This window comes from Zootoca vivipara, chromosome 16 (genome assembly GCF_963506605.1).
Source record: "Zootoca vivipara chromosome 16, rZooViv1.1, whole genome shotgun sequence".
Classification (NCBI taxonomy): domain Eukaryota; kingdom Metazoa; phylum Chordata; class Lepidosauria; order Squamata; family Lacertidae; genus Zootoca; species Zootoca vivipara.
In genome coordinates, this window is record NC_083291.1 from 42,364,321 (window position 1) to 42,388,141 (window position 23,821).

Consider the following 23,821-nt stretch of genomic DNA (forward strand, 5'->3'; position numbering starts at 1 on the left):
GGGTAGGTTGTGGTTTGGCAGGCCTGGAGGACAGAGGGAGGAGGACATCATCCAGACAGGGCTTAGCCTTTTTTATTACACCATCTCCAGCTCATTTTTCGCAGACCACCGTCCTTCTTTCAGCCCTCCAATGCTTTTCTCTCCTACTGAAGTTCCCAAGCAAACAAACAAATGACACCTACAACATCCTGGAAACAGGATAAGCCCCCAAAGAGAATACATCTGGGGACAATGAAGCCAAAGTCATTACAGAGCAGGGATGTATCAATGTGTTTCCTGCTTTGGCGACCCCCTCGTAGGACTGCAGGCTTTGGAGTGAGAGTGACATCCAGGTGGACCCCCCCAGCCCCAGCATCTTTCTGCACACAGACCTGGGCGATACACCCAGATGCCAGGGATGCAGCTGCCCTCCTGGGATTGACCGGCTCCTCTGCCCGCCCAGGGAGGGCCGCGAGTTGCAGACACTGGCCTCGAGGGGGACGTGGTCTTTGGCAGCAGTTCCAGTCAAGCCACGTTAGCTGTGGAGCCGCAAGGCAGCAGGGAAACCGAAGGGAGTCAGGTCTTCGTTGTGACCCAGCCGATGGAGTGTGGGCTCAGAGGCACTGCGTTCGATCTTCGGCAAAGAACGTTGGAGTGACTCAATGGAGGCCAAAATCTGGAAGAATGGGAAATGGAGATCAGACCAGAACTGTGCCCCTCCCCACTAGATACTACCTTAGCAAGCCCAGTTTCTGGACTGTGGAGGTTTAGGCCTAAATCAGCAGTGTGTGTAACTACAGAGTGTCTCAGGGCTCAGCATACAAGTCAATATGGCTAACCTGACCCCAAACACTCACCCACCCCACTCACACATGAAACAAAGACCACCACAGCCAACCACAAATGAACAACCATATCCTAGGTCAACCCCAACATCTCCCTCCATATAGAGGAGGGAGAAGGGTTGTTTTCTGCTGCTCCAGAGAAGCGGACATGGAGCAATGGATTCAAACTACAAGAAAGAAGATTCCACCTAAACATTAGGAAGAACTTCCTGACAGTGAGAGCTGTTTGACAGTGGAATTTGCTGCCAAGGAGTGTGGTGGAGTCTCCTTCTTTGGAGGTCTTTAAGCAGAGGCTTGACAGGCATATGTCAAGAATGCTTTGATGGTGTTTCCTGCTTGGCAGGGGGTTGGACTGGATGGCCCTTGTGGTCTCTTCCAACTCTTATGATTCTATGATTCTAATATCTCTCACCACCAAAGGAACACAAACGAACAGCAGAGAACCTACACATGCGATGCTGACAAAAACAAAAACAACCCCCCCCATATATTAAGCAAAATAGAAACATCACCACCCCACCCCTCCCCCACCCACCCTTCCCCCATCTACCTCTTTCCCCCTTTCCTTCCCAATGTCTCAACAAATGAAACCGATTTGCAAAATGTTACGGGAGACATTGCACATATTTCTGTAAACCAAGAAAATCTTTAATTAAAAAAAATGCGTAGCTCCTTCCCACTTTTCATAACTAGCCAAAGCAGAATGACATTTGGAAATGAAAGAAGTACATGCAGAACTTAATTTGCCAAATTTGTATAGAAAACATGCCTGTGTTTTGATGGATTCTTATTAAATGCAAACAAACGGAGGCTGTCCAAACTAAAAGCTAATCAAAGAAAGGAAGAAAGGGATATGTGTGTCAGGAGCACATGACAGGAGAAGGTAAGGGTGCATCTGAGTACGTGCAAAGTTCCTTGCCATTTTCCTGGAGGATCTTTACCAGTACCTACATTTTCTGACTCGTGGGCAGGGATTTCAGATTACAAGATGTGGGGTTCTAAAGCAGTTTGAACCTTAGGAATCTCTCTTTAAAACCACTACATGTCCTTAGTTGTGCTGAGTACACGTAGCAATTCTATGGGAGCCATAAAACATGGTGACATTGGCTGAAGAATTAGTTCCTCAGCTTTAATACTTTTAAGTAAAGTTTCTTGAGGTTCTCGGAAGGTGGGATACAAATGTGCCGATCTGTCAGTGAGCACACATGTACCTGCCTATACCTGCCTCTAGACTCACCTGAGGAAAGAGGGGTCTCTCTTCACGCTTGAATTTAAGGCAGTCGCCCATCAGCCTGCGCATGGCTTTGGGGCAATTGCTGGGCACCTTGCTGACGTCAGGGGACAGGTACCCCCGGCCAACCATGAATATAATCTGGAAGGAGGGAAATAAATGCACCCATTACAAAAAGAAAGGCCCCACTTTTCCCCACCAGTCAGAACCACCACCAGCTCTGGATAAACCTCTTCCCTTTGGGCGCGTTTGGTTGGCCATCCTGAATAATGAGTGAGAAACCCAGGGAGAGTTTGGGGAGGGTTTCTTGGCCAGCCCCCTCCCCCAACAAGTCTTCTGTCCTTACCTGGTCCCGGTTGTTGATGTGGCGGTAGGGGAGGGTCCCGGAGAGCAGCTCGTAGAGAACAACTCCATAGGAGTAGACATCTGACTGGAAGCTGTAGGGGTTGGGGTCTTGCATTCGGATCACCTCAGGGGCCTGTGGGAGCCCCAGAGAGAGGGCAGGCATTAAAGTCTGCTGGGACGGGGTGGGGGGCTACTGCTGCTCCACCACAACCCCTTTTCTCCTCCGGCTTCACAACTTCCACCTGCCCAAAATCCAGCCAGAAGCAGCCCCCACCCTTGGGCAAAAGCCTGGCCTCGCAGCGCTGCTCACCATCCAAAGTATGGAGCCACTGGGCTGCTCCACCTGCTGTGAGCTGCTCCAGCGCGTCTTCACGGTGGCAAGGCCAAAGTCGCCAATCTTCACGGTCAAGCCTTCGTGCAGGAAGATGTCTGAGGGCAGTTGGGTGAAGGAGCCTTGCGTGGGACTCTGCCTGGCGGGACCTGCCGCTCCATTCACCCCCAGAGCAGGGTGGGCTGAGCTACAGAACTATCCTACCCCCAAGCTCCATGCTGAAAATCTCCCTTTTTAGTAAGGGGGCACCTGCCCTTTTGGAAACACCCTCTCAGCCATGCAGGTCAAACCAGCACAACCCCCGCTCCCCTTTCCACTGCAACACCCGTCAGGGAGCCCCCGTGGGACAGCCAAACTCCCTGCCCCAAAAGGCGAGGTGGAAGGGAAGGATACTGTTGGATTTGAGGTCCCGGTGGATGATGTTCTTAGCATGCAGGTAACTGGGAGAACGAGAGAGAGACAGAGTGAGATCATTTATCTGCATCCATTCACAAGGGCACCATACCTGCCTCTCATGTGCACAGCACGCTCAGAGGGAGGGAGAACTGGAGCCATTGAGGGCTGTTCCCGTATCTGGCTGCCCTAGTTCAGAATTCCTAATACCTCTCACTTGCCCAGGGGAAGGATGCAGAGCAGTGAGTGAGCAAGTAGAGAAATCTGCCTTTGGTACAAAGGTAAAGCTGGCACCCCTTGCTCTGCCAGCTTTTGCCTCTGGCTCCACCCACGGCTGGCATTGCCCCAGAGGTTCCCTGGCTGCAGACCCACTCTTGCAGCACAAACACCGCATCAGGACAAGGGTGCCTCTAGTCCGGCATACCATACAGGGCATGAAGGCAACAGCCCTCTCTGTTGTTTGTCCCCCTGGCAACCGGTACTCAATAAGACTTGGGAGGTTCCCCCGAGGGCGCCCTGCCTCACACTCACGCCATGCCCTGGGCCGTCTGCCGGGCCACGTCAATCCGCTGCACCATCTCCAGGGGGGTTTCTTGCACATGCAGGTGCTGGTACAGGCTGCTGCCTTCGCACCACTGGGTGATGATGGCAAACTTGGGGCGGGTCATGAAACCCATGAAGAGCAGGATGTTCACGTGGCGGGTCTTCCTGCAAGGAGAGGCCGGCGTCAGAGGCCTCCTGGCCAGCATCACGACTCAGGCTGCCTTCCCCTCCCCACAGGTCCCTGCTTACCTGAGCACCTGCATCTCATTCTTGAAGGCCTGCACCTGCTCGCTGGTGGGGTTGGTGACCTTCAGGATCTTGACCGCCACATCCCCATACCAGCGGCCCCGGAAGACAGTGCCAAACGATCCAGTGCCTATGCGCTTCAGCATCGTCACCTCGGTGTGGCAGACTTCCCAGTAATAGCTGGAGTCCCGGTAGCCCAGGGATTTCTGCAGGGAGCCAAAGGCAGTGCCAGCGACAGGGAGAAAGAGGGTCAAGCACTTCCACAAGGAGGCCCTGCTCCCCCCAAAAACATCTCTGCCCCCACAGCTTAGCCACACTTGTCCCTAAGGAACACTTTCAGAATAAACATTTGCTCACCCCACACTGAATTTTTTTTTATCAATTAGAAATACACGGGGGAACAAAAAGAAGCAACTCCTTGCACTGCTTGATTTATAACACAGAATACAACCACAGTGGTGCCTCGCTTAACTAATGCCCTGCTTAACTAAATTTCCGCTTAACGAAAGGATTTTTCGAGCGGAGCTTGCCTCGCTAGACGAATGCGTTTTATGAAAAATTCGTCTAGCGAATCGCGGTTTCCCATAGGAATGCATTGAAATTCAATTAATGCGTTCCTATGGGCAAAAAAAAATTCAAAAAAAATATCAAGGCATTCCTATGGGATTCGCTAGACGAATTTTTCGCTATAAGAAAAGACCCGTGGAACGAATTAATTTCGTCTAGCGAGGCACTACTGTACTCAGGGCATCCAGAAAGTATAAAGCAATGCAGTTGCAGAAGAATGCGAATAAACATGCCTCTCCTTAAGTATGTATACAAATTCAATGAGAGGTGTGAGCTTGCTTTTGCCAGGTAGTCTCATTTATATTGGGTCTAATTTAAAACAAACTAACCCTCATCTCCTCCTCAACCCAAGGAAGCCCTTCTCTTTTCTCATCTCTCATATTCACAACAATGTGTTACGGAGAACTGCAGAAGAATAGCCAATGCTCTTGAAGAAAGGCGTGGATGCTGTCCCTGGTCGTAAAGCCCCCAAAATATATTTTGATACTATATACTACACTGAAATGTTTAAATGCTTCTTTGAATGTCCTTGAATCTTCCTTCCACCCTCAGCACCCTCCGAGAGCCACTGATCTGGGCTCACCTTCCGTCATGGCAACGAAGTTCATTCTCTTGCCCCACAATAAGAACATTTGGTAGCCATTTGAAGTGCCCGCAGCACATCAGTTAGCCCCACGTCAGTGCCACCCCCCCACACACACTCACCGGTTTCTTCTTGTCTTCGGCAGGGGCCTTGCGCTCCCTGGGGGACTCGCCGGGGGACTTGGGGTGTGGGGAGCGTCGGCCAGATGAAACAGCAGCCATGCTGGAAGCTGGGGGAGCCGGCGGGGTGCAAGGAGGCGGCTCAAGCGCACCTAGGCCTGTGGCGAGAAGGAGGGTGGGCTTACTGCAGGGCGCTCCCTCACAAGCAGACGGACAGGAGCACCATTTCCTTATGAAGTGCTTGGGGGCTTCCAAATGCAGAGTTCTGATAAAAGTGGGTAAAATAAAATGCTGTGTGTGGAAAGAGGGAGGGCAGATTGGAGGGTCACTGGAGCTTCAGGAGCGACAAAAGGAAGAGGCCTCTTCTTCTTCACAGGGTGCAGAAGCAACTTATATAGAATCTGCTGCCACCGGACATGGCGGTGGCCATGGGCTTCGCCTTTCCCAGAAGGGGTGGCTCCCCTTCCCTATGTGGCAGGACTACAATTCCCATCAGCTGCAGCCAGAACACCTGGCGGTCAGGGATGGTGGGAGTCTGAGAGAGCCCAGGTTCCCCCGCCCATGGATCTGTGGGGGGGGGTGGGAACTGAGCATGGCACCCGTGCTGAGGGAACAGTGGCAGGCCCAACCTCCCTGGAACCTAAGAAGCGGCTTATACCAAGTCAGGCCAGTGAGTGCATCTTGGCCAGGCCTGCCTCCTCTGACTGGCAGCCTCTCCGGCAGGAAGGGAGACTTCGGAAAGTCACCCACTAAGGATCCTCTAGCACTGGGCTATGCCCCCTGTGCTAGTCCTAGTTCGGACCTCCCCCCATGGGCTTATGTCCCTCAACGCACTTCCAATGGAGCGCTGCCCTGGGAGATCTCTGTCCCAGCTCCCTCCCCTCCTCCAGCTGCCAAGGCCCACTCCCACCAACCTTCCCCATTCCTGGCAGACACTCACCCTCTGTGTTGTTATGATTCCTGCTTATGAGCTGGAAAAGAAAAGGCAGAAGGTGAACAGCTCCGCAGGCAGGCATCTCTGGAGAAGAGAGAGGGTCTTCCCTTCCCTTTCTCTGGGGGGATTTGGGGGCAGCTCTCATGGAGATGTGGGCATATGAGAACTTTCTCAGAGTGCTCACATGACTGAATGCTTTTCCACGCAACTCCATTCACAGATAAAACCAGCCCCTCCGAAAGGTGTTCTGTCCTGGCTTCCTCCCCGGCACACTAGTTTTCTATGTGCAGGGATTCATTCGTTTGTTTGTCTGTTTGCATGGAGGAGCATTCCATCAGACCTGGTGTCTGAAATGGCACATAGAATCATAGAACTGTAGAGATGGAAGGGACCCCGAGGGTCATCTAGTCCAACCCGCTGCAATGCAGATTTACCACCTCTGTAAGAACTAGCCCGCCATCAACGACCAACCCATCAGTATTATTTCAGGCTGGGACAGAATCTTCCCCTAGGTTACATTTGCTCCTGACAGGCATCTCTGCTCTATGTATTTAAAGACTGCTGTAAATCCACACTTTTCAGAGAAGCCTGGGAAGTCTAGTTCTGTCGTTTCGTGGGCACTGCTGTACATATGGCCAGGGCTACACCCCTGAATGTCAGTTGCTGGTATGGCCAGTGGGGAGAGTCCTAGTTATTATTTATTAAATTCCTATCCTGCCCTTCATCTGAGGGTCACAGGGTGGTTTACAACATAAAAGCACTAAAACGCCTAACATAGCAACAAACAAAAACAATAGAATGGTAGAGTTGGAAGGGGCTATGAGGCTCATCTAGTCCAACCCTCTGCCATGCAGGAATCTTTTGCCCAACGTGGGGCTCAAACCCACAACTCTGAGATTAAAAGTCTCACGCTCTACTGACTGAGCCATCCCAGAAGCAAAAGTGGAGCATGTGCCCCACCCCCACAATTCAAAAGGCTACATCTGGAGTGTGACAGGTCCCGCCCCCCAAGGTAAAATATGGGCTCTACCCATGAGCCAAGACAGAAACTTCAGAGTGAAGTTCTCCTCCCCCCACAACAAAATGCCTCACCTCAAGCAGGTCACTATCCACGGGGCTGGTGGTACTGACCATGTGGACATTTGGGGTGGAGGTTGAGCGGTGCCGTTGGAGCTGCTGCCCGCCCCCTTGGAGGCTGAGGAAGCTGAAGGCATCTGGGCTGAAGGGGGGCAGCTTTCTTGGGCTGCAAGAGAGGAAGAGGAGGGGATGACATGGCATCCAAGCTGGGGGGGGGGGCACACTAACCCTCCAGCAGTTCAGGTTTATTTGTATACTTAAAAATAAGAGGCAATGTGACTTTTCCTTGAGTTTATCAACCACAAGTCATTGCTTGATAGTTATGCCGTGGACATGGTGGCTACAGCAGGTATGCTTTCCTACCCCCCCCCCAATACCTAAGGACTGGAAACTTATCTCCCCTGCTTTTTAAAACAAAAATCAAGCTTTCCTTGAAGAGCAAAGCAAACTGCCTTATAGAGAGTCAGATCACAGAGTCCATCTAGTCAACAAAGACCACCCAGGTTTTCTGCAGGCTCTCTTTTCTAGTCCTACCTGGGGATGCCTGGAATTGAATCTAGAACCTTTGACGTGCAGAACATGAACTATGGCACAGGGAGGACACAACAACCTGGGTGTGTGATAGCTTAATGCTTTCAGTTCAAATGTCTCCTGCACAGTAATGCAAGAGGGATGGTCTTGCATCATATGCATTGTGAGTGGCAAATTTAGCCTCCTGCCTGCCTGCCTGTGCTCCTCTGTGGGCCATGCTGCTGCTAGTGGCTATTTCTGGATCACGATCCCTTGCACAGCTGGCTCTTACCTGACAGCATGAGGGGTCCCTGGTTCGTGACTCGGCTGCACTGGGGTAGTCGGAACACTGTCGTGCCAGAATGGAGGATGCTGACCTGGATCATGGCTGTAAACACTACATGAAAGGGAGAAATGGGTTGTTGAGACTGGTTACAAGGGGAACAGGGACGGAGGCAGATGCTCCAAGCAGGGGGAGGGGGAGGGGGCGGCTGTGCAGAGGATACTCACGGCTTATGCGTAGTGGCCAGGTCCAAGCAGACCGTAGGTACTCGGCTGCTGCAGTGCTCGTGGAACTTGTAGCCACAAGTCTGGCAGCGGAAGCCATGGAAGAGGAACTTAAGGCAGAAATCGCAGAATACCAAATTGAAGTAAGTCTTCCGCACCTGTCCAGAAGAAGGTCCAGGTCAGAGGAAGAGGAGGACAAGTGCAAGGGGAGTTGGGGGTGGAACGTTCCCAATATGCCTGTGTGGACACCCAGCAAGGCTGGGCAAGGGAGCCCAAGTCACCTGCATGCAGAAAATACGTCCCTTTGGTGTAACAAGCCTGGCCTGCATTTCCAAGCCTTTGCTGCAGGGATACATAGAATCATAGAATCATAGAGTTGGAAGAGACCACAAGGGCCATCCAGTCCAACCCCCTGCCAAGCAGGAAACACCATCAAAGCATTCCTGTGCGATTCCACTGCACAGGCAGGGCAGCCTCAGGGTCTAGTGCATTCCTTTAGGGCAGCGTTCCCCATTCCGATGCCCACCTGGGTATTTTGGACTACAACTCCCGGCGTCCCTCACTGGTGAGCATGCTGGCTGAGGGCTGGGGGGAGTTGCAGGCCAAAACGTATTTGAGGGCACCAGGCTGGGGGAAGTGGCTGTGTGATGCTCTGGAGTGGGGAAGGGGCAACTGGGTGTCCACAGGGCTTGGGGTGTGTCCGCGTTTGCATGTGCTGGCAAGGAAACATGCTGCTGGAGGGCCTCCCGAGACTCACAAAGTTGTGCATAGTAAGTGGCAGGTCCTCCAAGACTTCCACAGAGAGCTCAGCCCCCTCCAGGTTGACCAGGTCCGTCTCCCAATCTGTGATGGTCTTTCGCCTGCAGAGAGAATCAACACATATGCAGCTGTGACCCAAAGCCCGCCACCTACTGCAGCTCCTCCCTAGAGACAGCCACGATGCTGCTGTAGCTGATCAACTGCCCAGGGGGGGAAACAAACCCCTCAAAATTTCTCCCCACTCTGGTGAGTTCCAAGTCGATTGCTAATGCTAACCACCACACACACACACCAGGTTAATAAGAAGCAAGAAATCAACCATTTTCCATAGTGGAGAATATGGACACAAAGGTGATGGTCTCGGACCCACTCTTTCTTTGCCGAGACATCCCATTCCCCTGTTCCTGCACCAGGACAGCAATCTCTCCACCTCTGCACTGCACTGAGCTTGGGGCAATAAAGCCTCCAACACTGATGGGCAGAGCTGGGAAGGAACATTTAAAAATATTCCAACAGCTCAGGCAACAAAATCTTCAGCATGTTTACAGCCAGATTCTGTGTGGAAAGGGGAAGCTGTCAAATCGGCTGGGATTGAACTTTGCATGGACCCTAGAAGACACTGGTGTAGCTTTTTGGGGCAGGCTGAGGAACGGGACCGTGGAGAAGGGCATGTGAATAGGCATTCCTCTGGGCTTGAAAAGCTGCGATCCATTTCAAATTGGATTCCAACCCATACGAGTCTGAATGGAGCCACAAAATGGTGCTCACCTTCTGCCCCACCTGAGAGTCCTCTTGCCAGTCCACCCACTCCCTTCACAGGTGAAAAAAGGCAACCCACAAACCTGTAACAGTAACACTGCTAAGGGGGGGAATGAGTCTGACATGCTACCACTAAGAAGGCAGGCTGTCCCACCTGAGCTCTGCAAGCATCCTTTGCAGGAACTCACAGAACCCCTCTGGTCTAAAGCCTTTTATTTCCCAGAAAGGTATGCAGAGGGTTGCTTGCTCATCTTTTAAGAACAGATGGAGAGAGGAGACAGGGAATTGGGCAAGGGAGCTTTGGAGGACACAAGGGCCTTTGAGCTCTAACTGGGTGGGCATGGCCTATCCCAGCTCTGCCACCACTTCCTCTGTGGCTGCAGCCCCACCAGTGTGTCTGTGGAAATCCATTGCAAGTTCATGTGTAAACTCCAACTGTGTAAACCATTTCAATTGGGGGAAAAAATCAAAAGGTACAGCACATCATTAAAAAAAACAAAACAAGCCTAAGTAACTGTGTACAGACCCCTGTCCAATTGGATGGGCTTCTTGGCATGTTTGCAGGAAATGCACACGAAAGAACTACATTCCTCTGGACTACAACTCCCACCAGCCACAGCCATTATAGCTGTGTTGATCCTAGCTGGGGCTGATAGGACTTGTAGTCCAAAGCATCAGGGAGGGGGGCACACCAGGTTGGGGAAGACTAGGCCCCCGGGTTCATCTAGTCCAGCCTCTTGTTTTCAAAAAAGGCCAGGGTGGTGCTTCTAAATATTCTGCCACAAGGGCGTGAAGGCAACAGCCTCCCTGCTTCTGACCTCGATCCACACTTGGGATGATGGACTAGATGAATGTAAAACTATCCAGATCTGGACACCCATAATGCAGGATTTCTGGGTGTGGAAAGGGCAGGCCTTGGGCACAGTGGGCTACATTTCATTTGCTCTTTCCTATACCCAGCCAGGTTGAGGACCCTCAGCTCCCTGCCTGGCCTGCCTGCCTTCCCTTGCTTCCCCAGCCAACCTCAGCAGCCACCTCCTCTCCCTGACCGGAGCCACGCACCCATCGCTCTTTTTCCTGTAGACCACACAGCAGTCCTGGTTGAGCCCACGGACCTTCAGGGCCTTGTCTAGGGAGCTGTAGACAGTTGTACCCGGCCGGACAGTCACCTGAGAGGAAGGAGGGAAGCAATCAGTGTGTGCAAGACAGGATATAGACAGTTGAGTGAACAGGGAGATGGTGCTGAACTGACCTTACAGACACTGCTCTCAACATGCGGCTTTGAACTCCACTCCGTCTCTGCCCTCCTCCCATTAGTCTGTCCATGCTGAACAAGGCCCGATATGGACCAGTACAGAATAGAATAGATTCCCAGGACTTAGACCAGTCTGGTTAATACTGGGGCAAGAACCAGGATCCTTTGGTTCTGGGTGCCACTGGCCCCATGTGGCAACCTGTAAGATGCAGCTTTGAGCATCTCCCTGGGGCAAGAACTCAGGCTCTGGACTGGCCACACTGGGCTCCCCTGGAAAGAAGGCCTGTCATTAGGCTTCCTGGGGTCTTGGCTGAGCAACAAATTTTTCTGGCTCTGATCCTTGGTTTGGCGCCTGCCTGCTTTGAGACTTACTACATGGCAACAGGTCAATTAGGATCCGTGATAACTGGTTTCAACAAATCTTCTGCCCCTGATCCAACTCTAAATCCTCCTCTGCGGGGTTTTTTTTTTATCAAACATGAGCCATATCTGATGTGCTGCTATATACCATCTAAGCAATTGTTTTCAGTTTTCTGTGCCATTTGACAACTGACACAAAATATTCTTTTGAAAGATGACAAAAATTATTTTTTTAGAATGCAAGAACACTTGTTGGAATTTTTGACAGTCTTTAATCTTCGACAGATGTTCCATCTTTGGTTAAAATCCAGTCATGGCGGCCTCTGAGGCTGTCTACACACTATACCTGTCCATCAAAGTTTTGCCTCTACAGTTTACCACCTTACAGAATTACAACTCTTAGCAATTTTCAACAAACTAAAGTACCCATAATTCTTGGGGGGGGGGGTGCTTTAAAAATATAGCGTGCACACATATTCAACTAAGTCCTACTCCGAGGAACCCCACTGAAATTAGTGAACCTAGAGTAGTCATGTCCATTAACTTCAGCGGGTCTGCTTTGAGTAAGATAGTCCAGTTACGAACTCTTCAGGATATCTGAATTCACTACATGGTCAGTCCCAGCCTCACTTCTCCCACCTATAAAATGGGAATAAAAAAACTCAACTTTGAGATTAAAGAGCTCTAATTACATCTATTTTAAATAAATAAATAAATAAAACCCCACTTTTCAATACAGAAGCAGTAGTCCTCAACCTTTCCAAACCCAGGATTATGTATTTAGTATGAATATTTATACCCTGCCTTTCTAGTTCAAAACTGAACTCCTCAAGCACATTAAAAATCAACCAACACCAGGATGCAATAAAAATACAGCAAAAGCAGATGATTAAGCAAACAAAGAAAAAAAATCACAACAAACCAGCAAAATTTACCTGGAAACCCAACCTGCAAACAACGAGACCTATTTTATTTCATTTTTATTTTTACCATGCATGTCTTCCTTCCTCACTTTCATGCCTTCTCCTTGTTTTTCTGTTCCTTACCTTTTCTGCTCTTTTCCTATTCTCTCTCTCACTCTCTACCTCCATCTCTTTCCTTCTCTTAAAAAATGTAAGCAAACATGAAAAGAATGGCAATTCTATTGACCTAAACTGTGGCCCACTTTAAGTCAGTGCTTGACCCAGTTTTGGGTTGTGATCCAGCAATGGAAGACGGCTGGCTGCCCTAAAGCAAGAATGGGGACTGGGAAACCTGTGCTCCTCGTACTGGACTCATCCTCATCCCTGACTGTTGGCTGTGCTGCCGGGGGTCCAGCAACACCTGCAGGACCACAGGCTTGCCTAGCCGCTGCCTGGCAGGATGCTCCCTGAATAGCCTAGGATCACCCACAGCCTCTCATGGCCAGAAAGTCTCGCTCACCACTGTGCGCTGTTGGTTGGGGAGGTCCACCTTGATGGTGCCCCGAGCCTCGGCCATGGCTCTGCCTCCGAGCCTTTTCCTGCGAGAGGCAAGCATCGTTGTCATGCTGTGGGAGAGAGGCAGGAGGTCTCCCCTCCCACCCCCACCTGCAGGGCCGGGGTCTGGAGAGGATGAGGAGAAGCCATTCGTGAGTGTGCCGCCGGAGGAGTTCTGGCTGTGCCTCATCCAGGGGCCTGCAAGGAGAAAGATACCAGAGGCAAACGAAAGGGCTGACCTCCAGGTCCCTGTCACAGTATGCATGCTTTTTAGCAACAAGTATAAAAGAACACACAGAAGTGCACGCCCACAGAATTTTCACATGGAGCACAATCTGCTACCCAGCACATGAAGCCGGCACCCACGGGCTCCCAGATTTAGCTTTCAAACGAACAGCCGTTTCCTAACCCCTCATGATTGTCTGACGCAATCTCCTGGAAAAGCGTATCGCTGGCAGCAGGTAACAAGCTTGCTGTGATCACTTTATATGTTAACTTGTTTTGAAACAACACTTCCTTTATGTGAAAGTGCCCCCTGCCCCCCCTCCCCACTGCTTCACCACTGGACTATTTTGGGGGTCACCCCTTGCATGGCTGCTGTTGTGGAGCATGTGTTCACACAGTGCTGAGCTAGCCAGGAAGACAACACTTCGTTTGCACCCTGACAAGTCACGTTAACAGAGGACATTTTCTTATTGTGTTCCCAGCTTAAGAGAAGCACATTCTGTTTTGGTATAGAGGAAAGTAACTGCATTCTGAATTAAAGTGTAAGCAGCCCGGGGGGGGGGGCACACTGATATAGGCAAATACCTGGTCTTCTCACAGCAAATGTTTGTGGAGAACCCAAGTTTCACCAAAGAAATGTGTTGGACATAAATGTTTTCGGGCTTGAAAACACACATATAAATGTTGTTCCTATAATGCATTTTCTGCTCCCGTGCTGCACAGTACATTTTGCTGAACATTTACCATAGAGAGGCAGACTCATGCAAACCCCACAACAGCCAATTTTGTTTTGCTAAAAAAGCATTGGAAGATTGCAACTTTGGGAATGGCAGGGGTCTGAGAAGGCTCAGCCTCCGTTATCCTGAAATGTCACAATTTAATTTCACAATCCCCATCTGCTTTGCATTTGGCTTCACCACAAAAGACTTCCCTCACCCCTTGCAGCACAAGCCAATCCTGTGAGTTTCTAAGCATCCTTTACCCTGGGCTTTGTTCTAAAGCCAAACAGCCACATTTGCTTCCAAGCTTCCATGCCACCCCAACCTCCCAGCTAAGCAAAACTTTCCCACGAACCCAGTACCTCCACCCTCCCAAGGTAGGTGTCAGGGAAAACTGGAAGGGCCAAAACTCCCCACTTCTGTTCTAAAGAGAAGTTTCTGTCACATAAAACCACATAGCCATTATTTAATTACATGATGCTCTTTTGCTCAGAGACCTGGTGGGTGCCATAGAATTGTAGAGTTGGAAGGGACCCTGGGGGTCATCTAGTCCAACCCCCTGCAATGCAGGAATCTCAGCTAAAGCAACCATGACAGATGGCCATCCCACCACTGCTTAAAAACCTCCAATAAAGGAGAGTCCACCACCTCCCAAGGGAGTCCATTCCACTGTCGAACAGCCCTTACAGCCAGAAAGTTCTTCCTGATGTTTAGTCGGAATCTCCTTTCTTGCAACTTGAAGCCATTCAAGTTCTACACTCCAGGGCAGGAGAAAACAAGCCCGTTCCATCCTCCGTGTGACAGCCCCTAAGATATTTGAAAATGGCTATCATATCTCCTCTCAGTCTCCTCTTCTCCAGGCTAAACATATTCAGCTCCTTCAACCATTCCTCATGAGGTTTCCAGACCCTTGACCATCTTGGTTGTCCTCCTCTGCACGTGCTCCAGCTTGTCAACAAGCTTCTTAAATTGTGGTCCCCAGAATTGGACACAGAATTCCAGGTGTGGTCTGATCACAGCAGAATAAAGTGGTACTATTACTTGTCTTGATCTGGACACTATACTCTGCCAGAATTACAAGCCTGGTAGATGAAGGGAACGCTGTGGATGTAGCCTATCTTGATTTCAGCAAGGCCTTTGACAAGGTGCCCCATGGTATTCTTGTAAAGAAGCTGGTAAAATGTGGGCTAGACAATGCTACCAGGATCACACTTCAAAATGACCTTAACAGATTAGACAACTGGGCCAAAGCAAACATGATGAATTTTAACAGGGAGAAATGTAAAGTACTACACTTGGGCAAAAAAATTGAAAGGCATAAATACAGGATGGGTGACACCTGGCTTGAGAGCACTACATGTGAAAAAGGTCTAGGAGTCTTGGTAGACCACAAACTTGACATGAGTCAACAGTGTGATGTAGCAGCTAAAAAAGCCAATGCAATTCTGGGCTGCATCAATAGGAGTATAGCATCTAGATCAAGGGAAGTAATAGTACCACTGTATTCTGCTCTGGTCAGACCTCACCTGGCGTACAGTCATACCTCGGTTTAAGTATACCTCGGTTTGAGTATTTTCAGTTTAAGTACTCTGCGGACCTGTCTGGAATGGATTAATCCACTTTCCATTACTTTCAATGGGAAAGTTCGCTTCAGGTTAAGTATGGACTTCCAGACCCAATTACACTCTTACCTCGGGTTAAGTACGCTTCAGTTTAAGTACTCCGCGGACCAGTCTGGAACAGATTAATCCACTTTCCATTACTTTCAATGGGAAAGTTCACTTCAGGTTAAGTACAGACTTCCAGAATCAATTGTGTTTGTAAACCAAGGTACCACTGTACTGTGTCCAGTTCTGGGCACCACAGTTCAAGAAGGATACTGGCAAGCTGGAATGTGTCCAGAGGAGGGCAATGAAAATGGTCAAAGGCCTGGAAACATTGCCTTATGAAGAACGGCTTAGGGAGCTGGGTATGTTTAGCCTGGAGAAGAGAAGGTTAAGGGGTGATATGATAGCTATGTTCAAATATATAAAAGGATGTCATATAGAGGAGGGAGAAAGGTTGTTTTCTGCTGCTCCAGAGAAGCGGACACAGAGCAGTGGATTCAAACTACAAGAAAGAAGATTCCACCTAAACATTAGGAAGAACCTCCGGAGAGTAAGAGCTGTTCGACAGTGGAATTTGCTGCCAAGGAGTGTGGTGGAGTCTCCTTCTTTGGAGGTCTTTAAGCAGAGGCTTGACAGCCATATGTCAGGAATGCTTTGATGGTGTTTCCTGCTTGGCAGCGGGTTGGACTGGATGGCCCTTGTGGTCTCTTCCAACTCTATGATTCTGTTGATGCAGCCTAGAATAGCATTAGCCTTTTTTGCTGCTGCAGCACACTGTTGACTCATGTTAAGCATGTGGTCTACTAGGACCCCTAGATCCTTTTCATGTGTACTGCTAGTAAGACAGGTTTCCCCCATCTTATATTTGTGCATCTGGTTCTTCCTGCCTAAGTGAAGGACCTTACATTTGTACCTACTGAAATTCATTTTGTTAGCTTGCACCCAGTTCTCCCATCTGTTAATGTCATTTTGAATCCCAATTCTGTCTTCTGCGGCATTAGCTACCCCTCCTAAGTTACCCTTCCTTTGCCCAAGTCATTCGCAGCTTTTCATGAACCCCATGCATACAGCCAATCACCGTGAAGGGCCTGAAGATGCTGGATAATACAAGCAAAGTGAGGAGAAAAACCAAAGGCAAGTGACAGCGAACAAGCTTTTCCTTCTTTTTGTGCAATAGCGTTTGAACAGGAATAGTATATTGGAGCAGAGAGAACTTGACATTTGAGCAGCTGTACCCTGGATAATTTCATCTGCTCAGTTCCAGTTGGGGGGGGGGAATAAACATTAGGGCTTCCTGGAGTTACCAGTATCAACTTGTTTCAGGTCCACCCTCAGGGAGTCTTGGTGGCTTCAAGCTCCGCTCTGCAGCTCCACCGTCATTACAGCTCCAGAGGCTCCTATTTAAAGCTCAAGCAACAGCAGGCTACCTTCCATCAGAATAAAGGGGTGTCCCCCGACCTCCCCACTTGGCTGTCAAACTGTTCTCTGATAGACCTCAGAGGCTAGTGTGGGAGGCTTGTTCGCAAAGAGCGTGTTCTTTTGAAATAAATTAGCACTTCCGTCACTCAGGCGCCAATTAATCACAGGCATTAGGCGCATCGTGCTGCTACTGTCCCAATATTGAAACAGAAAACACACGACACAGGTTTGCAGCTGGGAACTGCGATTATTACAAAACTTGTGAAGTGAGGATACAGTGGCTAAAATGAAGCTGGCTCTGGGATCCCTTGACCTTGAAATACAATTTGAAATGAATTTATTTATTATTGAACCTCAATTTATTTATCATGAAATTCTGTAAAAGCTTTGCAGGAATAAGACTGTCACTGCCTGACTAAAAGTGAAACTGGCAAGAGGCTGCTTTCTTTTATAACTTGCTTTTGAAGTTTTATCAAAACCTTGGAAGCCACTGCTCAAAAAGCTGCATCTCATGAATGCACCTGCTGCATTGCTGACAACACACACACACACACACACACACACACACACCAAAGCTACAACACAACTGTTTAGTGTGTCTAATATGCAACTGCCTCCTTATACAGGGATCTCTTGTCCAGCACCAAAAATGCTTTTGGAACAAGGGCAACTGCCATATTGGGATCTCTAATTCGGAGAGGAAATGCCAGTTGATTTTAGGGCAAGGACAGTGAAGAAAGAAAATATCTCTTGCAGGTAACTGTCAGTCTTGATCCTGTAGTCCATGGGCAGCCAATATGTTGCCTCCCAGAGGCAATTGTCCTGACCATGGGCTATATGCTGCCTGGGGCTGATGGGTCGTGTCCCCCCCCCCCACACACACACACTTTCTGCATGAAATGCAGCTGCGTCCACATGCAGAGTGGGTGGCAGTGGCTGCTTTTAAACAGAGAAGCGTGAGGGGTGAGAGGGACCCCTCATGCCAGGAAGCACAGGCCCTGGCCACCAGCATTCATCCTAGCTGAGGCTGGGCCTAAACCCAACCAGGGAAAAGTAGGAGACAGGGCCCAGCTAAGGTGGCAGGATCCACAGGGGCAGCAGGCCCCAAGGTAGATCTTTGGCCTCTGCTTGTTCCCATTGTAGATCTCCACTCACTCCTTCTTCCCTGGCGGGGGGGGGGGCGGGGGGCCCTTTGCCATTTTGTGGTTCGCCTCAGGTGCTGAAATGTCTTGGGCTGGTCCTTAGAGGAGAGGCAGCTCCAGCCTCTCAAAGCCCCCACCACTTAAACCTGAGCCACAGGCGAGTTCCAGGCCAGTCGGGCAGCATTCCGGGGGGGGGGCAGGGCCACGTCACCCTGCGGCTCCAACCACTAGGCCTCCATCGCCTCATATTTTCCTCAGGAGGCGGAAGGCGGCTCCACCGCACGGAGGGGCCCCACCCCGCTCCTTCCTTGCCACAGCCTGGGAGCTCTCACTCCCAGATTCACCTGCCCCAACTCCGCCATCCTAACGGGAAAAGGGCCCGCGCGCGCCTCTCTCGGATTCCCACGACCGCCTCGCGCCCCGTCCCGCTCCCTGGAACACGGGTGTGCGCGTGTCCTGTGAACCGAAGGGCCTCCATTCCTTTCAGGTTAGGGTTCGCAAAGCGCCCCCCACCCCACCCCAGCCACGAAGACCCCAAGGCCCCGGGGAAGGGTTCGCGACCCGGGGTCCGCCCTGGCTCCTCTCTCCGCCCGACCCCCAGAGAGCAGCGGGACGCGCGGAAACGGAGAGGAAGGGGAACTTCCTACCTGCCGCCGCGAAGCTGCCACCATCTTGTACGAGCGTTCGAAGTGGGCGGGGCCCGGGCGCTGACGTCGCAAGCAGAGGAGGGAACTCCCTGGGGAGGCGGGGCAGGGAAAAGCACTTAACTCCTTCTTCGCCGGAACGGTGTGTTGCGGAATCACAGAATACTGTATAGCCTCTTCTTCTCCCAAAGATGTCCCGCAAGGCAGCGGAGTTTTAGGACTAGAGTTTTCCTTCTCCGAGATGGGCTCCCTTCCCGGGTAGACGAGCCCATCTAATACTACGCCCCAAGCCTCCCTCATTTGGCCTGCACGGCCAGGTTGGCCAACCCCATGGGCGTAGCCAAGGGGAGGCGAGGGGGAGCAACTGAATCAGTAAAATTCAATAAAAATCAATACAAATCTTAGGTTGTGCCCCCGCTAACAAAAGCCAGCGCCCCCCCCATGGGCATAGCCAGGATTTTTTGTTGGGGGGTCAGGACTTGGTTGGGGGGGGAGGACTTCTGTTGGGGGGGGCAGGACCGACGTGATTGGTCAGTAAGTTCAGTATTTCTATTGTTTTGCGCAGATACCCCCTTGGAGCCCCCCTAACAAAAGCCTGTCCCCACCACAAATATCCTGCCTACGCCCATATCAAAGCCACACCCATCTAGCATCTAACATCAGGTGTGGGGTGCAGGAAGATGCAGCTGTGCCAAAAGGGGTTTGCAGGAACCTGCAAAGCTTTGTGCAAGACCCGAGAATCACCAATGGCATGGGGCTAGGATGGCGTGGGTGGGCCCCAGTAATTCAGCACACAATGGCTGCTGAGCCACCTGGACATTGCAAAACCAGACCATTAGGACGACGACGACGACAGTGATAAATAGCCTACCACGCTGCCAAATGGCAGAACCTACGCCAGTGATGGGCAACCTTTTGAGCTTGGTGTGTCAAAATTCGCCAAAAAACCGAGCATAACTCGGGTAGTGTGTCACTTCGAGAAAAAAACCATAATTTTGCAATATTTATAGTTTAAATAACAAAAATGTATAATTGTAATATATAATAAACCAAAAACTAATTATTTAAACTAACCAAACCAAAAAACCCTTATTTATCACAAAGTGCCCAGAGTTGTTGAGTTTTTGGGGGGGAGCTGCTGACCAAAGTTTTGGAGATTTTTTGGGGGGGATGCAAAAGTTGCTTTGCTTTTTTGGGGGGGGTGCCCCACAGCTGCTGCACTTTTTTGGGGGGGAAGAGAACATAAATGACGAATAATACCTTCGCTGGAACTAACATGCAGCACCGACATAGTCTGCCAAAGCACCAAAAAACCCAGCACAGAACGGGTTAAAAAATGAACGCTGTTACACCCAGTCATCTTCTGCCAAAGTGCCAGAAAAAAGGGTTAAAAAACCAATCTCTGGCTACAAGCAACAACAACAATAACAAAAGGATACGGGTTTTAACAGCGGAGACAATGGGTTTTAACAGCGGGGACAAGCTGCAGCATGAGGAGGAGCGGGAGAACAAATGGGGAAAAAACAACAACAGCGCGAATGGGCCGATGGGGCGTGTGCCAGCTGTAAGGGCTCTGCGTGTCACGTCTGACACGCGTGTCATAGGTTCGCCATCACTGACCTACGCACTGCTAGGAAATGCAGCTGGTAGCAGAGCAAATCTCTTCAGCTCACCCACTGACCACGTTGTTGTTGTTGTTGTTTAGTCGTTTAGTCGTGTCCGACTCTTGGTGACCCCCATGGAGCAGAGCACGCCAAGCACTCCTGTCTTCCACTGCCTCCCACAGTTTGGTCAAACTCATGTTGGTAGCTTCGAGAACACTGTCCAACCATCTCATCCTCTGTCGTCCCCATGTTACGGACCAACAAAGAATGTAAAAAGATTAGATATCCTGTCATCAACCTCTGTACAATGGCACTACCAGACACGATACATAGACCAGGAAGAAAAAATCACAATGAGTTGCAAGCTAGTTCAGTTCCGGTGCTGAAATGACAGAATTGGCGGTTCAAGCACAAAGGAAGAGTCCTGCTGGATCAGAGCAGAGCAAAGGTCCATCTAAGCCCCACGTTACGTTTCTGACAAGGAGCTGCCAGAAAACTGTGGAAAAGATGCAAGCAGTCCATAAAAGGGATGCCCATTTCATTTTAGTCGTCCTCAGAGGCAGACTTGGGGGCGGAGGTCATTTGGAGCAGAGACAAGCACATGGCAGAGTGTGCCCTTCCACCACCCACAGTTTTTCTATTGCAAATCTCTCCCTCCCACCTGCCCTCCCCCTTCCAACATTTGCCTTTATAACCTTGCAAGAAGAAGACAAGCTTGTAGAGGAAGGATTGCAAGGGAACAACTCTGGTGCTTTTTCACTTCAAATCCCTCTCTTTGAAAGCAGGTTTGCATTCAGTAAGATAGAAATGGTCGTCCCATCTTGTTATATGCATTTGCTCTGACTTGATGTTCATGAACATGGGTGGGCAAACTAAGGCCCGGGGGCCAGATCCGGCCCAATCGCCTTCTAAATCGAATCAGCGTGTTTTTACATGAGTAGAATGTGTCCTTTTATTTAAAATGCATCTCTGGGTTATTTGTGGGGCATAGGAATTCATTCATTTTCTTCTTCAAAATATAGTCTGGCCCCTCACAAGGTCTGAGGGACAGTGCACTGGCCCCCTGCTGAATAAGTTTGCTGACCCCTGTTCATGAACATGGTATGAATTTAGAGATATAGATATGAGTCTAGAAAATGTTGCATAGACAAATTCATTTTTCCTTGCCTGAATGAGTGCACTCACCCGGAGATAGCTCACTGCAGAGAGATGGGCAAGGAAAGTCCCGTTATTAACCCATTTGAGTCTTCTTGTGCTTATGTAGCCAAAACTGCACCATCCACACGCAACAGAGAAGTAGTGGAAAGCCCAGGGCAATGCCATGTTATGCACAAACATGATAGGAGGGTGTTCCACAGGGCGGGAGCCACTACCAAGAAGGTCCTCTGTCTGGTTCCCTGTAGCTTCACTTCTCACAGTGAGGGGAACTGCCAGAAGGCCCTCGGCGCTAGACCTCAGTGTCCAGGCTGAACAATGGGGGTAGAGACACTCCTTCAGGTATACTGGCTCAAGGCCGTTTAGGGCTTTAAAGGTCAGCACCAACACTTTGAATTGTGCTCGGAAATGTACTGGGAGCCAATGTAGGTCTTTCAGGACCGGTGTTATGTGGTCTCAGCGGCCGCTCCCAGTCACCAGTCTAGCTGCCGCATTCTGGATTAGTTGTAGTTTCCGGGTCACCTTCAAAGGTAGCTCCACATAGAGCGCATTACAGTAGTCCAAGCGAGAGATAACTAGAGCATGCACCACTCTGGCGAGACAGTCCGTGGGCAGGAAGGGTCTCAGCCTGCGTACCAGATGGAGCTGATAGACAGCTGCCCTGGACACAGAATTGACCTGTGCCTCCATGGACAACTGTGAGTCCAAAATGACTCCCAGGCTGCACACCTGGTCCTTCAGGGGCATAGTTACCCCATTCAGGACCAGGGAGTCCTCCACACCAGCCCACCTCCTGTCCCCCCAAAACAGTACTTTTGTCTTGTCAGGATTCAACCTCAATCTGTTAGCCGCCATCCATCCTCCAACTGCCTCCAGACACTCACACAGGACCTTCACCACCTTAACTGGTTATTACTATTATCTCACAACATGTCCAAACCTGTGCTGGGTGGGAGGTGACATGGTCAATGAAAGCCCTAAAACCAGGGATTCATGAGGAAGGTTGTTGCTGTGTTGAAGGTGCAATACCAGGAGAGAGCTAACTTTGACACCTGAGAAAACAAGAAAACAGAAGCACACCAAACTGCAATTCCCAATTATTACTGGACCTTCCTGCCAAGCATAAAGGGTAGACCATTATTGAAAGAATGTCTCTCCCAGAGTGCTAGAATGACATAAGTAATCTAATGAGAGAATGTGATATGTGTTATTTTTACTGTATAATGTGTCAACCTATGGGTATGGCTTCACTTGCAAATAGCCTTAAGAGGCGTGACATGTGGATTGACCAATTCAATCAGAGGGTATTCTAACAAGAAATTCCATCATAATTGGGGAAAATTTGGAGAGTATATGAAGAGGCAGCGCCCCACGATAAAATCCTGGGTTTATTTCTAAGATCTCGTACTGAGCTGATTTGATTTAATTCAAGTTGATAAAGTTGATTGATGGTGAACTTCTTTTTTCTATGAGGCATGATTATATTTGAGAATTTTAGGATATATATTTGTAGGAATAAGGGGAAGCAGTACCAGAATATAGTATTTAACGAACCTGAGAGAGAGATGAGTGGAAGTCTACCGGTATTAGGAGAGCAGGAGATATAGGGGCATGAATAAAGGGGATTATAGCTGGAATGTATTTTGAGTATTATGATTATTATATTTTGGGGTTTGAATGAGCATTTGAATGTAGGATTTTAGTTTTTGTTTCTACTCATAATTTTTTTAGGATTACGAGTACAGTGGAACCTCGGTTTATGAACACCTCGGTTTATGAATTTTCGGTTTATGAACGCCGCGGACCCATCTGGAACGGATTAATTCATTTTCCATTACTTTCAATGGGAAAGTTTGCTTCAGTTTATGAACGCTTCAGTTTATGAACAGACTTCCGGAACCAATTACACCCATGCTTCAGTTTATGAACGCTTCAGTTTAAGTACTCTGCGGACCCGTCTGGAACGGATTAATCCACTTTCCATTACTTTCAATGGGAAAGTTTGCTTCAGTTTATGAACGCTTCCTCCGCGGACCGTCTGGAACGGATTAATTCACTTTCCATTACTTTCAATGGGAAAGTTCGCTTCAGTTTATGAACGCTTCAGTTTATGAACAGACTTCCAGAACCAATTGTGTTCATAAACTGAGGTACCACTGTATTATTATGTAAGTTTGATTTAAGTTGGATGTTGTATGAGATTAATTTTTATGTTATATTTTCATTATTATTATTTCATTATATATGATTTTGTATGTTATTATTTCTATATTATTTATATTATTGTTTCATGAGTGTGTATGTGTTTATGTGAGCATATTTTAATTTGAATTCCAATAAAGTTTATTTTTTTAAAAAAAATTTTTTTTAAAGGAAGGTAACTCAGTTGTGGAGAGAATGGCTGCTTAAGGCAGGAGAAATTCTGGTGCCCAAAAAAAGAACAACATCCTTGCCAAAAGGTTTCAGCAGGCTGCAGTCCACTGACTATGCAGTAAGGATGAATGAA

The 23,821-nt window shown here is 49.3% G+C and overlaps 1 protein-coding gene across 3 annotated transcripts; it reads right to left on the reverse strand.

Annotated features, from left to right (window-relative positions):
- Positions 1-54: 54 nt before the first annotated feature.
- On the reverse strand, positions 55-18,608 carry ARAF (A-Raf proto-oncogene, serine/threonine kinase). Of its 3 annotated transcripts, none has more exons than XM_035140649.2 (16): positions 18,560-18,608; positions 12,766-12,998; positions 10,791-10,897; positions 8,968-9,070; positions 8,214-8,368; positions 7,996-8,100; positions 7,209-7,359; positions 6,123-6,153; positions 5,186-5,340; positions 3,917-4,119; positions 3,656-3,832; positions 3,125-3,171; positions 2,711-2,829; positions 2,402-2,533; positions 2,062-2,196; positions 55-655 (listed from the first exon to the last, which is right to left on the reverse strand). In XM_035140649.2, the coding sequence occupies exons 2-16, from the start codon at positions 12,988-12,990 to the stop codon at positions 515-517; spliced, it is 1,986 nt and encodes a 661-aa protein (XP_034996540.1). In that variant the 5' UTR covers positions 12,991-12,998; positions 18,560-18,608; the 3' UTR covers positions 55-514. The 3 variants fall into 3 exon arrangements, with proteins under 3 accessions (XP_034996540.1, XP_060125061.1, XP_034996539.1); XM_060269078.1 differs by having other exon boundaries at positions 12,766-12,926; positions 18,560-18,604; XM_035140648.2 differs by lacking the exon at positions 18,560-18,608 and having other exon boundaries at positions 12,766-15,847.
- Between the last annotated feature and the right edge of the window lie 5,213 nt (positions 18,609-23,821).

Excerpts from the sequence above, each read along its gene's own strand:
- ARAF (XM_035140648.2), bottom strand. The coding sequence starts at position 13,065 with ATGCATACTGTGACAGGGACCTGGAGGTCAGCCCTTTCGTTTGCCTCT. Across the intron at positions 6,154-7,208 it reads TGGATAGTGACCTGCTTGAG|CTCATAAGCAGGAATCATAA; the intron begins GTGAGGCATTTT and ends TTTCTTTTCCAG. Across the intron at positions 4,120-5,185 it reads CCGAAGACAAGAAGAAACCG|AAATCCCTGGGCTACCGGGA; the intron begins GTGAGTGTGTGT and ends GGCTCCCTGCAG.